This window comes from Podarcis gaigeae, assembly GCF_964106915.1.
Source record: "Podarcis gaigeae genome assembly, chromosome: 17".
Lineage (NCBI taxonomy): Eukaryota > Metazoa > Chordata > Lepidosauria > Squamata > Lacertidae > Podarcis > Podarcis gaigeae.
In genome coordinates, this window is record NC_139694.1 from 34970864 (window position 1) to 34988152 (window position 17289).

The window sequence follows — 17289 nt, forward strand, 5'->3', positions numbered from 1 at the left end:
GGGAGGTGGGGGGATTCCCTCACCTCTCCCAAAAGCCCGCAGAACCGCGCAACCCCTTTAAAGAGATTGCGGCTTCTCCTGGCTTTTCTGAGAGGTGGGAGAAGGGACTGATGCGGCCAGTCAGTCCCTTCTCCCTCCTGTGGAAAAGCCCGCAAGAGCGCACAGAGCTTGCGTGCAGCTCCTGGGGGCTTTTCCCGCCTGCCTCCCCCCTGCATTTGCTCCATAGGAAGCAGACACATTTCCCCTTGCTTTTTAGGAGGGAAAAAGTGCGTCCTATGGTGCGAAAAATGCGGTAACAATAAAATGATTTTATCTGAGGCAGTTAACATAGTCAGCTTTCCTCAGGCCTTATTGGTGTTTTTTGATTATTTATGTGTATGATTTATATACCAGACATTTAAAAACTAAGTTTATAATGTGTGTTTCTTTATGTCACTGGGTAAAGAACTATGCATATTGATGGTGCTTCTGCGTACGACAACAATTAGGAGAAAATATAAATCCTGTCAATGGTTAGCAGGGAACACTTACTGCAGAATATGAACAAAATTTTGAGAGGAGACTTGACTAATCAGTTTATTTCAATATTAAAATGCACCAACAGATATTGAGTGCAATAGCTCCTTCTTCCACGAGCAGATCTGCTGCAGGAAGTAAGAAAAACTTCAGTCACATGAAGATCGAACACTTATAATACAAAAGGCTTTTGCATTTTCGTCCCTCTTCAAAGCAGAGGAAAATGCATTAGCAAAGCTCCAACTTCTTTCCTTGCAATTATGTGTCTATGCATTTTGCATTTGAGGCTGAATAGCTGTAAGGCAGCTTTTCATTCAGTGTGTACTGACAGTTGCATTCTTCTGCTGTGATTATCAAGTTCTTTTTGCCTTTCACACTTGCAGGACCTTTTTTTAAAATACATACTTTGTCCCCCCAAAAATCTAGGAAATGGGAAGTGAACCTTGAGTGGAGTTACTGAGACTTAAATACATGTCTCTTTTCTCATGAGAAATAACTTTTATTGAGTGTGTATAGTTCTGGACTTGCCCACTACCAGAATGCAGCCCTTGAGGGATTTCGACTGGGTTAATGCCTCAGCCCCAAACAGGTTCCTCACCTTGGTTTAAATCCATTGCTTCTCCTATTCCTCCCCTAAGTTGGACACTTTGTCTTGAAGAACATCCTGAAAGGCACTCTTGGTCCTCAGAGCAGGTGTAGGGAACCTATGGCCCTTCCGACGCTGCTGAACTATACCTCCCAGCAGCCTCAGCTAACATGACAAGTAGCCATGGATACTGGGAGGTGTAGTTCAGCAACGTGTGGAGGGGCCAAATGTTCCCCACACCTACCTTAGAGCAGTCTTTGCCTTCCAGATTCTTCCAACATTCAGGCTCATGTCTAGGTGTTGGGAAGTTCTGCCACTGTGTTACTTCCAGGGCAATTCAGGCTTCCTCTGTTCCAGTAAGTCCCAGCTCTAAGGGAAGAATGCTTGGTAGAGAGAGGCAAAAACTGCACCATGTGTACACCCTGAGTCCCACTAAGAGGTGTCCGGGCCAGGGTGTGTGTGTGTGTGAAGAAGTTAGAGGAGAAAAGCGGCGGAAATACTTTATAATCACAAACACTTGTGGACCTTAGAAACCCAGCATAGGCTTTGATTTTTAGACATTAGGCAGAGTGAATTTGGCGATGGGACTACCTCATTAGCACAGCAGCGAAAATACAAGCTGGCCCTGCCTCCTCCTGAGGGAATGGGCAATGCCAAAGGATCTAGAATGCCCCTGCATACTCTACCAGAAAACCACTTTTTAATCCTGGCCTCTCACAAGGCAATATGACACAGTGCCCCAGAAAACCACGGGGTCTCAAAGGATAAGTATAAAAGTTCAGTAAATCAATATACATACATACATATATATAATTTGACTTTAATTTACATGTCTCAAACAGGATAGAAGGCAAAGGCTTTTCTACCCTGATAAGGCAACCGTGAACTATGATAAACCGCAAGAGAATCAATCAAGGGAGAAGAAAATTCTACACAGGTTTGCAAAAGCTGTACTTTGTCCCCTTCCCTCCCTTCCCTCCCTCCCCTCCCTCTCCCGCCCACACACTGAGCTCTGTTTAGAGTCCATCTTTACCACTTTTTCTTGTGTTCATCCATGGAAACCCCCCCAGGTCCCAACGCCACAACAAGCAGCAGACCACCTATGACAGACATGGTCTGGAAAAAGTCATATTTGAGGAAATCGTGGAGAGGCCTGTAAGTGGGGACGCTCCAGAAGGCATTCTGGATCAGGTTGATGATGAAAAGCCAGATGACTAGGGTAAGAGCAGCAAGCTTGGTCTTGAAGCCAATGGCTACCAAAATGATAAGCGCCATGCCAAAGATGTCCTGGAAAATCTAGGGAGGAAGACAAAAAACACGCTTCAATTTAATGCATTCTTTGCTTCAATGGCTGGTGTCCCCAACTTGTTATCAACAACAGAGATCAGGCATGCACCCAAGTAAAACAAATGTTGTGACCTCCCCAATACATTATGAAAATGTGTACGTATTTTCCAATTTGACTTAATTTGTTCTAGCTCTGTGATTGCTAAGAACAGGCAAGGTGTTATGTAAGGTGATGCAACAGCACTCTCTGAACATTTGCTGGCCTATTCAGCCCAGTGGTGTTTGAAAAAGACCCCAGAGTAGGAGAGAAGCCAAATCTAGCAGATTCTCCATCCCCGGGTAAGTGACAAGGCTGCAGCAAAAGCCAAACTGAGTAGTTTCCTTTATTAATCAGAATAATGTCTTAAAGGGCCTAGTCTATTTACTATCTAGTGGTGAGGTAGCACACAATTGCCCAACTGAGTTTGTGCTTATTTCCATAGAATACCAGCCAATTTTGCAGACAGAGAAAACCCAACCAAGTCTTGTAATAGTGGAAGCCACTCACAGTGAAGGCGCCAAGTTCGAAGTGCAGGAGTGTCATGAACATGAGAACCAGGAGCAAGCGCCCACCAAGCTGCATGTACTGCCGTGGTGAGATATCGTCCATGGTAGGGACTCCAGCAAACATGGACTTCCCCTCAGAACGAGATTCTGCAAGTAGCAGGAGCAGCCCACCTCCGAGAGCCAAATTCCTATGAGGGAGAAAAAACATAAGGGGTTCAGACAATTTGGAACTGGGGTCTGCAATGGAGGTATCAAACGGCATATTCTGTAACACAGTAGCACTCATCACCTGGACCTTCTCATGATTCTGCTGCTTCCCTAACCCCACAATTTTTGCCTTCCTAACTGCTGGGATGCACCGGGTACTCTTTTTTCACACCTCGAAATGACACCTGTGGCAACTCTGGCCTGCTTGACTTAATTACTACCACTTAAAACCCCCTTCTGAGAGTCAGCAAACCTAGTTTACCTTACTTGATACAGGTATTTTTCTTTAACCTAGATTACAATATCTTTCTGGTAGATGGCTGCCCATTCACTCAGTGTTCTAAGATAACCCTGGCCAGATAACCCAAGGAGGTGAGGATTGGATATTCTTCCTGCAACCACTCCTGTGATTTAGCATAGACAATGAGAAAGCTCTCCATACCGGGCTCCTCCTCCAGTTTAATTTTTAAAGCCTTGCCTCTTAACTCTTGCCAGGACGTGGGTCCTGCCTTGCCTTCGGCTTTTATGGTTGGAAAGGGGCTGCTGGGTTCCTTATGGGGAGAGGGATCCTGCTTCTTCTATGTTTTATTTGTTTGGGGTTACACGTTTGTCTTTGGGGGGGGGCATTCTGAGCTTTACTAAGTTTTCTTTTTTGAGATGGGTATTTTTGGTGCCTGTAAGTTTTATATTTCTAGATGTGCCACCTGGCTTATAACATTGAGAAGCCCCACTCTAGGACTTGTAAAATATTGAATAGTCCACAGCCCAAAGGGCTGAGTCATCCTTTCCTCAAGGCTGGCAGTTTTCCTCTATCGTAAGACTCTAATTTTCCCCAAGAGATTAGAGAGCCTGTTGTTTTGTCTCCTGACATGTGCTTGGAGACAGTAAGCAAAGACTCAGTGTCTGCCCCCCTAGGTCATGAATATAATTGGAAATGGACCTTTCATTCCAAGAACCCCTGAAAATAGGGCAAGTGTGAACCCTATCCTCATAGGGGTACAGAAATGTTTATAAAGATTTTTTTTTTTTAGATTTTGGATTCTCAGAACCCTGTTTCCTAAGAAGAAGTGTATTTACTATCTATTGAACTAATCTGCGTCGAGTTGAAGCTTTTGTGAGCCTAAGCAGTTATGTTTTGTTTTTATAAATTACTGTTTTGGCTTTATCAGAGAAGCTGGGGCACCTCCAAATGCCTAGAAAATGAGAATTGTGTGTATTAATTATTATAAATAAGTTACCATTTGGACTAGTGGAAGCAACTATCTGAGAGTGTGAAACAGAGGTTTATTTAAAAAAAAACCCTGCTTGGCTTTTAGCACAATCAAGACAGCATCTTTATGCAATAAGGAACAAGGACCTCCCTTTGGATTATTTTTTTTTATGAAGAGAAACCTCTTCCAGCCTGCCAAGCACTTAAGGAGGGGCAGCTAGAGGAGGCCACTTGCAGACCCTGTAAGCTTTTTGTCAATAAAGAAGAATTACTATGGTCACTTTTTCAATCTACAGGGACTGGTGACAAGACTGTGAGAGTTCTGAGTGAAAGGAGCTTGAGTCAGAGCACAGTTGTATGCTCATGAAAGAGATTGCCTATAATGCGGGTGGTCACCATGACATTATCAAGTTGCACAATGTTGCTGAGCATAGCATCACTGGCCGGTAATCTTAGAGGTGGGATTATGTGCAATACAGCTTCCTTTCTCCCTTTATAAACAACTTGTTTCCACCATCAAACTAGCAACCAGCCTCTTCTTAGGTACACGAGTCAACCCTCTCTAACTTGTATAAGCGTACATGAAGGTATTTGGGTGTGAGAGAATGAGAGAAACATTTCCCATACAAAAGGTGAAGAACATCAAAATACCCCATCATGAATCCTCTGTGGAGTTACAACACAACATGCCTTCTGGTTTTAACTCACCTCATCAAGAACTTGAGGTCCCATAAAATACTGTAGGCAATTGTCTGAAAAACAAGAAAGCAGTAGGTAGTGATGAGGAGACCATCATTAGTTTAGCTCAAGGGCACTACATAATCTCCAGATTTCCTAGCCATGAACAGTTGTTGAGAGTTCCTAGAAAACAGTTTTGGGGGTAGGAGCTGCCTTTCATTGGGAGCTGGTGTGTGAGACTAATGTACACTTAGTTTACAGGAAGATTCTCAAGAGTGTGCAAATAGGCATTAAAATGAGGAATGCAATTTAATGTAAGCAAGTGAAAAATGATGCACGTTGGGGCAAACAAAATAATTCTAAATTTCACATATTGGGGAAATCCAATGTTGGAAGATTTAGGACAGACAAAAGAAGTTGTTTCTTCACACAGTGCAGTTAAACTAACCCCCCCCCCCCCCAATTGTAGTGATGGCCATAAATTTGGAGTGCTTTAAAAGAGGATTGGACAAATTCATGGAGCATAAGGCTATCACTGGCGACTAGCCACAATGTCCATGTTCTGCCTCCACTGTCAGTCCGTGTGCCTCTGAATACTGGATGCTGGGAATCATAGGTGGGCAGAGTGCTGCTATGCTCAGATTCTGCTTCTGCACTGTGAGAACAAGATGCTGGACCAGATGGACCCTTGCCCTGATCCAGCAGGGCTCTTCTTACTTTCTTAGTGTAGTACAATAAATTATCACTAATGTACAATGAGAGTGGTAGCTGTGTTTGTCTGCTGAAACAATGAAGAGTCTTCAGCCACCTTAAAGACTGGGATTTATTGGCGCAGAAGCTTTTGCGGACTATTGCTCATTTTATCAGAAGTATGAAGAGTCCTGAGCCAGATGTGTACACACACAGGTACAGAGATAAGAGGTTTGCAAACACTGAGGCCAGGGAATAATCGAATGCAAGAAATAGCAGAAGACATTTCCCTGTTCCAGGCACAGCTTAAATGTGTACAAGCTAAGAAGAGAGTAGTCCATTCACAATGACAATTACTACTATCTTTCTAGTCTGTGGTTGCTGTTGTGACTAGATCAGTCTCTTCTTATCTTGTAAACTAGAGGAGACTAACTTGTGACTCTCCAAATGTTGCTGGACAACAACCCCTATCACCCAGACTACTGGAAATGTTGGCTGTGGCTAATGGGAGTTTGAAGTCCATCAACATTCAAAGTGCTGCAGGTCAGCTACCCCTATTCTATGCAACTGAACTTTGCAAATAAATACTGGACAATTACTGCTGTCTTTTTGCTTATATTTATTTTTTTTCTTTTTGCATATTCTATCAAGTAGGATATCACTTTAGGCATCTAATGAAGTAGACTATACTCCAGGAAAGTACATATCACAATCAATCTCCTAGACTTGGCACACCTACTTTGCTGAAAACAACCAGAAAGTAGAATAATACTTTTGAACAACTTGCTCACGAGCTCAAGACTTGCCAAATGCTGCACTGGACTCATGGAATTCTGTATTTTGCCTTAAAGATGAAAAAAATGTTTTGCAAAGTGAAGCCATCGAGGAAGAATATTGGGTCAAAACATGTTTGATAATTTAAGACTGATAATATAGTTAATGGGACGCGGGTGGCGCTGTGGGTAAAACCTCAGCGCCTAGGGCTTGCCGATCGCATGGTTGGCGGTTCGAATCCCCGCGGCGGGGTGAGCTCCCGTCTTTCGGTCCCAACTCCTGCCCACCTAGCAGTTCAAAAGCACTCCTAAGTGCAAGTAGATAAATAGGTACCGCTTTATAGCGGGAAGGTAAACGGCGTTTCCGTGTGCTGCGCTGGTGCTGGCTCGCCAAAGCAGCTTCGTCACGCTGGCCACGTGACCCGGAAGTGTCTCCGGACAGCGCTGGCCCCCGGCCTCTTAAGTGAGATGGGCGCACAACCCTAGAGTCGAACACGACTGGCCCGTACGGGCAGGGGTACCGTTTAATATAGTTAATAAGCATTGTTTTTATAGTTCATGAGCATTGTTTTAGTGAAGCTTATTGGCAATAAGCATTGAATTGCTATCATTCGAAGTCTTTTACAATTGATCTTCAGCAATAAATACAGAACTTCATATAATTTCAGTATACCTCAAACCTTAATGTGATGGGTTAAGGGGCTGCTTGTGCGTAAATGGCTGAGTTCTTAACTCCTGCAATCAGTTTCTAAACTCCCCCCGTCCGCGGAGCCATGGGTGCATGGCTGCCTCAATCGCTGGCAGAATCCGTCAGTGGGCGCTTCCGGAATTTACGCCAACATAGGAGTTCCTTAACGGAAACCCTCCTTTTGGAATCTCTGCGTGACAGTTTCCTGCGCGGAGTGGGCGTCCCCAGCGGAGGTCCAGAAACCTCTCCGCTGTTCTCACTGGAAGTATCTTGGAGCCATCCCTCCGACTGAGTTTCTGCGGGAACTCTCTCTCTCCCCCTGCTGGTTTCTTCCTCAGCATCCGAGGGTCTCCTAACCTCCTTGAGCCCTTCCACCACCTGACTCTCCGATGGCAGTTCCCTGACACTTAACATTTTATTCCTAGATGGCTCCATCACTACTTCTATTTTGGAGGGCAGATACAACCTTTCTGTTTAATCAAACCTCCTGCTTATTTAGACTGCTGTGAATTTTACTGCTTTCTACTCTGTTTATATTTTATAGTGTTTGTTGTTTGTTGATCTGAACTCTAGGAAGGAACAGAAGCATGTAAAGAACTGTAAAGAAATGAAAACCTGATCCTCCTACCCTGATGCAGCTTGACTGGATCCAAGCATATCTTTTCACTCTGGGATCTAGATCTTGTTCCTTACACTTTCAACTCACCTGCATGAAAACGATTCCAAACAGGCCAAAGCATGCGTAAGGGACAAACTTTCTGGCGAGAACAAGCACACACCCAGCTAAAAGAACAAGAGAGAAGGTGCTTCAGGGACAACAGAAGAATTGCAACAAGGAAACAAAATACAGAAAGTGTTTTCCACATGCCCATTTCCTACACTTGTCCTGAAGCAGCTTTAAATGAAGAATATGCTTCCCTTTTTGGTCCGTCTGGTGCCAATGTCAAGTCTCATTCTGGTTGCAGGTTAAGACCTGGTAATTTTCTCAGGCGTTTATAAACTGTTAATTTTCCAAGTTACTATTATAGTGGTTGGCTGCTCTGTGTTTTAAGATTACAGTTATTAACTGTTAACATAAGTAAAGAAGCCATGAACCACCTTATTCTGCATGAGCATGCCCAAATATTAAGATCTTCTTTGGAGGACAATTCCTGTCTTCTGAAGTGAGGCAGATGGAGAATGCTACTCTGCTGTGGTGCCTGGGTTGGAATACTTTCCACAAGGAAGCGTCTCTGGCACTGGGTGGGTCTTTTTATTTGCCCAACCTTTTTAGTTTAAACTGTTAGGTTTTTGTTTTTTTTATTCTAGAGCTGTAAACATTTGAGGTTACTATACTATCTTAGTGTGTCTAGTTTCAAAGATCAGGGCTTTGACAAATTTTATGAAAACTAATGCCGTTTGACGTAAACGTGAAACCTAGTGCCTAGTCTGCACTCTAAATTTGGCCCTCAAGACAAATCACTCCCTGAAAGTTCTAGAAAGAATGCAAACATGTACTTGTGTCCCACCTTTGGCAGCAAGACCTATGGAGGATACTAGATCTGTGTCAGCCATTCTCCACCCAGTCACCAAAGGAAGAAGCCCTTACCTAGCTGCCCACACATGTTGATTAATACAAAAAGTGTGGCTAAGAGTGCACCGCTTCCCCATGACATGTTGATGTAGTCTCGTTGCTCATTCCACTGGAACCACATCCTGATGCCATCCTCCAAGAAGGTGCTAATCAGGCAGAGGTGAGCCAGATGAGGTAGGTAGTGCTTTGTCACACGCAAGAACTGGAGTGAAAGAAAGACAACATGAGAGACAGGACAGTGCCCCTAAATGGCTGCAGAAACGAAGGTCAGCCTTGCCTCCACTTAATACCAACTCTGTCCAAATGATCTCTGGGTTCTTCTGCTCCACAAGGTGGCAAATATATACTACATATGTTCAACATCTGGAAGGCCAATTTATACATGCAAAAACAAGATACTGATGTTATAACTTGGTGTACTGGTCAAGTGTAGGTCGCTCCAAACACTTTCGTTTTCAGACTTGCTCCTGAATGAAACATGTAGACAAGGGAAACTAATCTCTTACAGAGTCTGAGTCTGGTACTACTTATCATTTCCCCTCATACTGTATCAGGAGACAAAACAACAATATAGATTCTGCTGCTCACGGTAAATCCAAATGCTAAATCTATCTGTTTGAAGACGTAGTGGCTCCCGACTTATTTATTTTCTCTGCTCCCCAGCTCCCCTCTCACACACAAAATTCCTCCCAAGCAGCAGTTTGCAAACTTTTTCTTTTTTGCAAAGATAACTTAAAATGGCTAGTGGCCTTGATGGACTACTTAATAAACTTTCCCCCCTTCATCACTAGCAACATCAAAACCAGTTCCTGTTGATGTTGGCATCCATCTGTCTTAAGTGACAAAGGAGTGTCTCATATATAATGAAAATCATGGGCCTTGTTAGCCTGTTCAGCCTTGATCAAAATGGCCTTTGTCTATGTTATTGGGGGGCAGGGGAGGAAATCTAATACAGGGCAAATACAGATATCCCCAACCGTTCTGCATTATTCCCACAGACCGCCTGCATCAGGAGCGCCATCTACAGGGGGCTGTGGGGCAAGGCCCCCCCCAATATTTTCAAGGGGAATGCCCCCCCATTCCACAGCAATCCTTAAAAGGACGCACCAGGACAAAATGCTTGGCCATGCCACGTCCTTCTGAGCATCGCCAGGAATGTTTCAGTGATAAACTTCGCTCTACATGCCTCTTTCACAAAGGTAAGGTTGAGGGTGGGGGATGGCAGGCCGAGTCAGCCTGACCGGGTTGGGGGCATTGTGCGTGTGATATCATGCACATGTGATGGGCCCCCCAGTATTGGATGCAACTCAGCACGTTTGGCCTGAATGCAGCTTTCAGGGAAGTTTGAAACTTCTACTCTAGAGAACCTTTATGTTCCTTCTAGACTAAGATTGGGATAATTATTTTTCGCTCTATAAGACGCACCAGACCATAAGACGCACCTAGTTTTTGGAGGAGGAAAACAAGAAAAAAAATATTCTGAATCCCAGAAGCCAGAACAGCAAGAGGGATCGCTGCGCAGCGATCTCTCTTGCTGTTCTGGCTTCTGGGATAGCTGTGCAGCCTGCATTCGCTCCATAAGACGCACACACATTTCCCCTTACTTTTTAGGAGGGAAAAAGTGAGTCCTATAGAGCAAAAAATACAGTAATTATCATACCACTTAATTTTCACTTTCCACACTATTTCCCCAGCTCAATGCTTTCTGGCTGAATGGAAGAAGTATGCTTGTCTAATCTGTGCTAAAAAAAACCAGGCCCATATTATTCCCATTAACATGGCCTATCTTGTCTGTCCCCTTGTAGAAAAGCCAATAGATTGTTGTTTCCCAATCCAACCAATGAACCACATACTGTTTTCTCAGTGTTAGAAATTCTCCTCCAAGAAAGCCAAAGAAAACTCATACGCACAAAACAGAAATATTTTTGGAGATGCATAACATGGAATAAAACTCTACAACCAATTAATTATACATGCAAATTCCAAGCCCCTTCATTCTGCTTTGGCTGCTTCTTGGGTGCCTTTGCTCACTGTGTGATTCCTCTCTGCATTAAGATCTCACTATTTTTACAGGCCTAGAAAGCAAACAATGTATTCCCATGTCATGGGAGGCTAAAACTAGGTGGTAAATTTGAAAATAATATTTATCTCCTCCTAACTTCCCTCATAGAGTTGTTGTGAGGGTAAATAATAAATGTAAACTGAGAATCACCATGGAGATTGTGAACAACTACTACAGCAACAAGCTGGTAGCATAACTGTTGTCTGCAGGGTACCATGACCCTCATAATTTCCTCCAAAGAGTAGCAGCACCCTGCAGAGAAGATTTTGAGGTGCCCCAAGAGAAGATGAAAGGGAAGACTTGTTGTGTGAACTGAACTTTGCATGTACAACACTGATTACACCCGGTGTCATTCAAAATTGTGAGCCCTAAAGGGATACAACAACAACAACAACAACAACAACAACAACAACAACAACAACAACAACAATATTGATCCATGCAACTTTACAGTGGAAGCAATAGTGGATGCAGAAAAAAGTGTATCCAAGCCCAATTCCTACTTTTTTCTTTCAGTGGTAAAGCAGCAGCTCCCTTCACTGTCCACAAATGATCCTTGCTTGGTAGAGGGCTGAGATCAGAGAACATGCTTCACATGATTTTGTTCTACAAATCCAATCTACTACCACCCTTGGATCTTTTGTGGGAGGAAAACAACTGCCCCTTCAACAGTTGATGAGCCCCAGACAGTACAGCACATTCCATGGCAGCATGAGGTTAGCATACTAGCACAACACTGGCCCCACTATTTTTATGCAAGGATCATTAGTTTTGTTAGAGACCCTCTCCTACCCCCATGGCCCTGCAGACTTCAACAATAAAGGAAGCAATAGTACGCTGCATCATTTAAATTGCAATCTTATGCATACTAATTTAGAATTCAACTACTGAATTCAAAGGGCTTTACTCCCAGGTAAGCAAGCACAAGGCTACAGCTGCCAACACTTAATTGTTTTGATGAATTAAAAGACTTTTAATTGATTTCAACATGTACTCTGATTAAAAAGGCAAGTCAGTGGTGAAGTTTTGAATTATTTTACACTCAAGTCCTTAATAAAAACGGTGCATGGTATGCACCACTTTAGAAGAGGCATCTCTCAAATAAGAAGAAATGCTTCTCCTAAGATGGAACCAGACAGGACACAAATAGACTAATTTATCAACTAAGTAACCTTCCCTTCCCATTCTCGAACTATTGTTTGTTCAAATGAAGAACAGATGCAGATTTAACTGATTTAATAAAACACCATATGATTGGTGAATACTTCTTTTAATTAAAAATTATGATTAATTGATGAAGTTTTTTTTTCATTACCAGTTCTAAGTGATATAAAGTTCACAGTCTTAAGAGCAACTTCTGGTGTTGCTTTATGTGGAGAACAAGAAGTGCAAGTCACTTCATATTCCTCAGGCAACATGTAACTTCAGAAAGTTGCCCTCAATGAGGCCCACCCATTCTGCCTTGGTACACGTCACAACATTTATGCTTACCATTCCAAATGCATGCAACTGAGTTTACAAACTGAGTTTAAAATCTCAGTGTTTGTAAACCTCCAGTTCACAAATTGTGTTGACGTTTACATGTAAACTCATGATCAGAATGGGCCGCAAGGCTGCAATCTTATGAATTTGTCCAGGAATATGCTATACTGAACATGGGAACAACTTTCAAATACAAGTACACAGGACACCGATGAACCTGTTTTTCACCAATATAATGTTGTCTGCATTATATACCTAAATCTATCATGCAAAAATTAAATCCACTTATCCAAAATGCCCTGACTGCTAGAAAGATAATCAAGGCACAAAGATAGCCAAGGCAACAAAAATAAAAAACGTTTTGTTCATTTTGGCTGACTAATGGACCATGTGACTGGTTGAATTTGCCAAAAAGGTTAAACAAAAAACAGGTATTATGTTATAACCTGTAGATGTACAAGGAAGCTCTTTAATAACATATTTTTAAAATGCACTTGATGGCAAAGAGATGATAAATCCCATTTAATGTAAGAGTGCACACACATAATCACACCTTTTCATTCCAGATTAACCTGGAGGAATTGTCTTCACTTTGCATAGCTCAATGCACACAATCATTGACACAAATCAGAAACCCATTCTAAGCCTACATATGCATTGTTTTACTCTCCAGTACTTATTGTAATTGCAGCTGTGGACAAAGTACAATGGCCAACTTTATGTAGGTATTATTACGCACAATTATTTGATGTATGAAAATAGCCACAACACTTAAGTGTTGTTCCTGGTGGCCAAATCAGTGCTAAAATCACTTCCACCTAGTTGGATTCCACACCAGTAATGTCAATATATAAAGGTAAAGGTAAAGGTACCCCTGCCCGTACGGGCCAGTCTTGACAGACTCTGGGGTTGTGCGCCCATCTCACTTAAGAGGCCAGGGGCCAGCGCTGTCCGGAGACACTTCCGGGTCACGTGGCCAGCGTGACATCGCTGCTCTGGCGAGCCAGAGCCGCACACGGAAACGCCGTTTACCTTCCCGCTGGTAAGCGGTCCCTATTTATCTACTTGCACCCGGAGGTGCTTTCGAACTGCTAGTTTGGCAGGCGCTGGGACCGAGCAGCGGGAGCGCACCCCGCCGCAGGGATTCGAACCGCCGACCTTTCGATCGGCAAGTCCTAGGCACTGAGGCTTTAACCCACAGCGCCACCTGCGTCCCAATGTCAATATATAGTATATAGTACAGTTAAATGTGGAACTTGTGGCTTTTCCGATGTTGTTGGACCACAAGCTTAACATGAGTCAATGTTGTGATACATCAAAAGTAGTATAGTGTCCAGATCAAGGGAAGTAATAGCACTGCTCTATTCTGCCTTGGTTAGACCACAGCTGAACTGCTGTTTCCGATATCTAAATTTCTCCATGTGTGTTTTGCTACTGGTGCAGGTCCAATTGCAACCACACTGAGATTTCTGGGCACCATTTTGGTAACTGACATCTCCATCAAGCCAGCTGATTTGAACACAGTCCTCCATCATTACATCAAATAAACTAAGTGCAAGGCTGAATACAGATATATTTGACTGTGTTGCAGACTTTTCACAGGCCACCTAAATGGAGCTCACGAACTACAGTTTAAAAACCTTACTCCGTTGTTAATACTATTTCCATTTCCGCTGTGTGTCTCCTTGCATACTGGGCAAATGAATGGTATGGTTGAAATAATAGAATTATAGAATTGCAGCATTGGAAGGGATCTGAGAGTCATCTTGTCCAACCCCTGGGCAAACATACATTCCACTGTGGTGACCGTAACCTAGGTTTAAGGTGCCACTTGGCTCCTAGCTTATATTAAGTTTCTAACACTGACTGTGTCCAGTTCTGGGCACAATTTAAGAATGAGGTTGACAAGCTGGAACGTGTGCAGAGAAGGGCAACCAAGATGATATGGAATCCAAGCCTGATTAGGAATGTTTAAGGGAATTGGGTATGTTTAGCCTGGTAAAGAGGAGATTCAGAGGAGGTTTTCAGCCATCTTCAAATACCTAAATGGCTGTCACACAGAGGATAGTGCTCCAGAAGCTAGGACCTGGACCAATCGCTTCAACTTACAAGAAAGGAGATTCTGACTAAACATCAGGAAGAACTTTGTGATAGTAAGACCTGTTTCAACAGTGGAATGGACTCCCTAGGGAGGTGGTGGACTCTCCGTCCTGGGAGGTTTTTAAGCAGAGGTTGGGTAGCCATCTGTCTGGTTAGATTTAGCTGAGATTCCTGCATTGCAGGGAGTTGGACTAAATGACCCTTGGGCTCCCAACTCCTACCACCCCTCAGCACGCTGGCTGTGACCAAAAGTGGTTGGAATTCAACAACATCTGGGAGGATTAGATTCCACATCCTTGATAAATAAAAACCATGTCACACAGGGCTGGTACAGCATGAAGCCAACTTTGCACCAGCTCTTGGTACCTTATTTTTTTGCACCACAACACTCACTTTTTTCCTCCTAGAAAGTAAGGGGAAATGTCAGTGCGTGTTATGGAGGAAATGCCTATGGGTGGCATGCCTACAGATTTTCCTCCTCTAAAAACTATGTGCGTGTTATGGTCGGGTGCGTGTTATAGAGCGAAAAATACGGTACTTCCAGGAGGCTGGGGGAACGATTGACCGTCATGGCCCTTTCCAGCATCGGCCTTTTGCTGCTGCCAGCCTCCTCTGGAGTAAGGATATGGGGGCCAGTTGTATGTCACCTAGCCTGAAGAGAGGACCCTTTTCCCTGTAAACTGCATTTTAAGCCAGGCTCCTTGAGGACAGGAAGACCAGTACTGTACCGGAAACTTCACTGTCAGTTAACTCATTTCACTTTGCCTTTAAGCCTCACTTGCATTTATTTCGCAATACCGGATTTATTCTGTTGTCCTTTCTGAATAACTGGCATGCTCTATATTTGGCACATTTTTGGAATGTTTGCGCAGCTCTTTGTGGGGGAAAAGTGGCATATAAGTAAACTCAACCAACCAATCAATCAAATCCTTTTGGTTTTCCCACCCAGAGTCAATTCGCCCATCCGCTCCCTCATGCCTTAGGCTCCAGATCATGCCCGGCGGGATACCTTTTGGCACGTCTGAGGCAAGACCGGCAACACGAGCTTCTCACCCCCCCAGATGCAGGCCCAGATCACCTCACTCGTGCGTGGGCCATGCTAGGGCAGCAAGCTAACTAAGGGGCTGCAGGGCAGACCCCTAGGCACGCTTTCCACCCCTCGGAATTTGCCGCCTGAGGCAGCTGCCTCGCGCTGCCTCACGGCAGGGCCGGACCAGCGAGGAGAAGCGAAAGCAGCCGCGCCTGAGGAGAAAAGTTCCTCCCGAAAAAGGAGGCAAGCGGCTCACAGGACTGCCGGCCTCCTTCTCTCAGGAGGACGCCCCTCCCTCGGGCTGAAGCGCCGCCGCAGGACCCGGCCTCTGCCCTCCGCGCCCCTCGCCAGCAGAGCGGGCCTTCCGCAGAAGACGCTTGTCCTCTTCACCGCCGCCATCTCCCCGCCCGCGAAAGGCAGCGAACGGGAAGGGAATAAAGAAGCGAGGGAAATGGTACCTTCCTCCAGCTCGCCCTCCCCTCCTCTCAGGGAAAGATGGTACGGCCCCCAGCACGCGGCTCATTCGGCCGGCCGCGGAATTCCATCCGAGGAAGGGAAGGAAGGAACTCACCTGATCGGCCAGGTCTTCGGCCGCCCCCATTACATCGCCGCTGGGCGCCATGGTCCGCTGAAGCGAGGCTCGGCCACGCGCGCGCGCCTTCTCTTTCTCCCTCCCCCTCCCCCCCCGCACTTTCCTGAGGGGGCTCCACGAGTAAGTGGGCGGAGCCCGAGCTCAACCAACCGCAGGCCGAGCCAGCTTCTTTCCCAACCCCTCCTCCGGATCGCCGTGCGGTTTAAGGCCCCGATTGCTACGGTGGCCGACTAGGCGCTTGTTACAATCAGAGCTCCGGCATTTACAGCAGTCGACTTTTCCCGCCCTCGCCTCCAGGGTCAAAGGTCGGGGTAACGTCCCTCTGCGTCCACTTGACGCGACTGTCAATCCCAGCTCTCGGCTCTCTGTGGAGGCTCAAGCTGTCTGTCACTCCTCCTTTCCCGCCCCCCCCCCCCCGTCTCAATGGGTCAGCTAAGCTTCCGCCGTGACAGCGTCTCACCCGCCGCCGGCTGCTTGTTGCCGTGGCAACTTCGCTTAAGCGCCGACTGGCGTGTCAGGCTAATGCATGAGTGCCACGTATATACAAGGCCCGCTTTCCCTTCAGATGAAGTAATAAAATAGCTGCCTTTAAAGCACACGCGAAGCGTATTTCGCCTCTTAAAAAATGCGTTGTCTCTCCTCAGAAAGTTGCAACTCCCAGCATTTTCATGAAATCAAAATCGAAAACTGATGTGGAAATGCGAGGAACTGCATTTAAGACTGGGAAATAGAAACTAAGATAAATCGAAACGGGCGGATTCACTCGTATCCTTTGACGTGGCAAAATACAGTGGTACCTCAGGTTAAGAACGTAATTCGTTCCGGAGGTCCGTACTTAACCTGAAACTGTCCTTAACGTGAAACACCACTTTAGTTAATGGGGCCTCTTGCTGCTGCCGCGCCGCCGGAGCACAATTTCTGTTCTCATCCTGAAGCAAAGTTCTTAACCTGAGATACTATTTCTGGGTTAGCGGAGTCTGTAACCTGAAGCGTATGTAACCCGAGGTACCACTGTACAGGACAGGAGGGCGGCAGACAGGCAGGTGGAGGCGATGGCAGGAGGGTTGGGGGACGATTCCCCCCCACACTGGTGCTGAAATAACTTCAAAGCAACCCATTACAGTCTACTGCAGCCAAACGGGATGGCCCCTCTGAAATTTGCCACACGCATGCACACATACACATGAATTTATAGATCTGTCTGTGCTTTGCTACCCAGAGCTGAAATACATGACCCTTCACACACAGGCAGTATTGTACAGCAATACA

General features: G+C 45.0%; 1 protein-coding gene and 1 long non-coding RNA gene across 4 annotated transcripts; one reads left to right on the forward strand and one right to left on the reverse strand.

Annotated features, from left to right (window-relative positions):
- Positions 1–563: 563 nt before the first annotated feature.
- Positions 564–16323, reverse strand: LOC310835071 (surfeit locus protein 4-like). 3 transcript variants are annotated; one of them, XM_083719780.1, is made up of 7 exons: positions 16000–16090; positions 8770–8956; positions 7560–7964; positions 7015–7278; positions 5061–6644; positions 2937–3123; positions 564–2398 (listed from the first exon to the last, which is right to left on the reverse strand). In XM_083719780.1, the coding sequence occupies exons 5-7, from the start codon at positions 5063–5065 to the stop codon at positions 2132–2134; spliced, it is 459 nt and encodes a 152-aa protein (XP_083575906.1). In that variant the 5' UTR covers positions 5066–6644; positions 7015–7278; positions 7560–7964; positions 8770–8956; positions 16000–16090; the 3' UTR covers positions 564–2131. The 3 variants fall into 3 exon arrangements, with proteins under 3 accessions (XP_083575906.1, XP_083575904.1, XP_083575905.1); XM_083719778.1 differs by lacking the exon at positions 7015–7278 and having other exon boundaries at positions 5061–5104; positions 7888–7964; positions 16000–16323; XM_083719779.1 differs by lacking the exons at positions 7015–7278; positions 16000–16090 and adding an exon at positions 10817–11588 and having other exon boundaries at positions 5061–5104; positions 7888–7964; positions 8770–9893.
- Positions 13009–14320, forward strand: LOC310835338. Its single transcript, XR_014559568.1, has 2 exons — positions 13009–13140; positions 13530–14320. It is a non-coding gene; the product is annotated as an uncharacterized lncRNA (long non-coding RNA).
- Positions 16324–17289: the final 966 nt, after the last annotated feature.

Coding starts and splice junctions, on each gene's coding strand:
- LOC310835071 (XM_083719778.1), bottom strand. CDS start 16,050: ATGGCGCCCAGCGGCGATGTAATGGGGGCGGCCGAAGACCTGGCCGAT. Junction 8,957..15,999: donor CCGAAGACCTGGCCGATCAG/GTGAGTTCCTTC, acceptor CTTTCACTCCAG/TTCTTGCGTGTGACAAAGCA. Junction 3,124..5,060: donor GACCTCAAGTTCTTGATGAG/GTGAGTTAAAAC, acceptor TCTCCCTCATAG/GAATTTGGCTCTCGGAGGTG.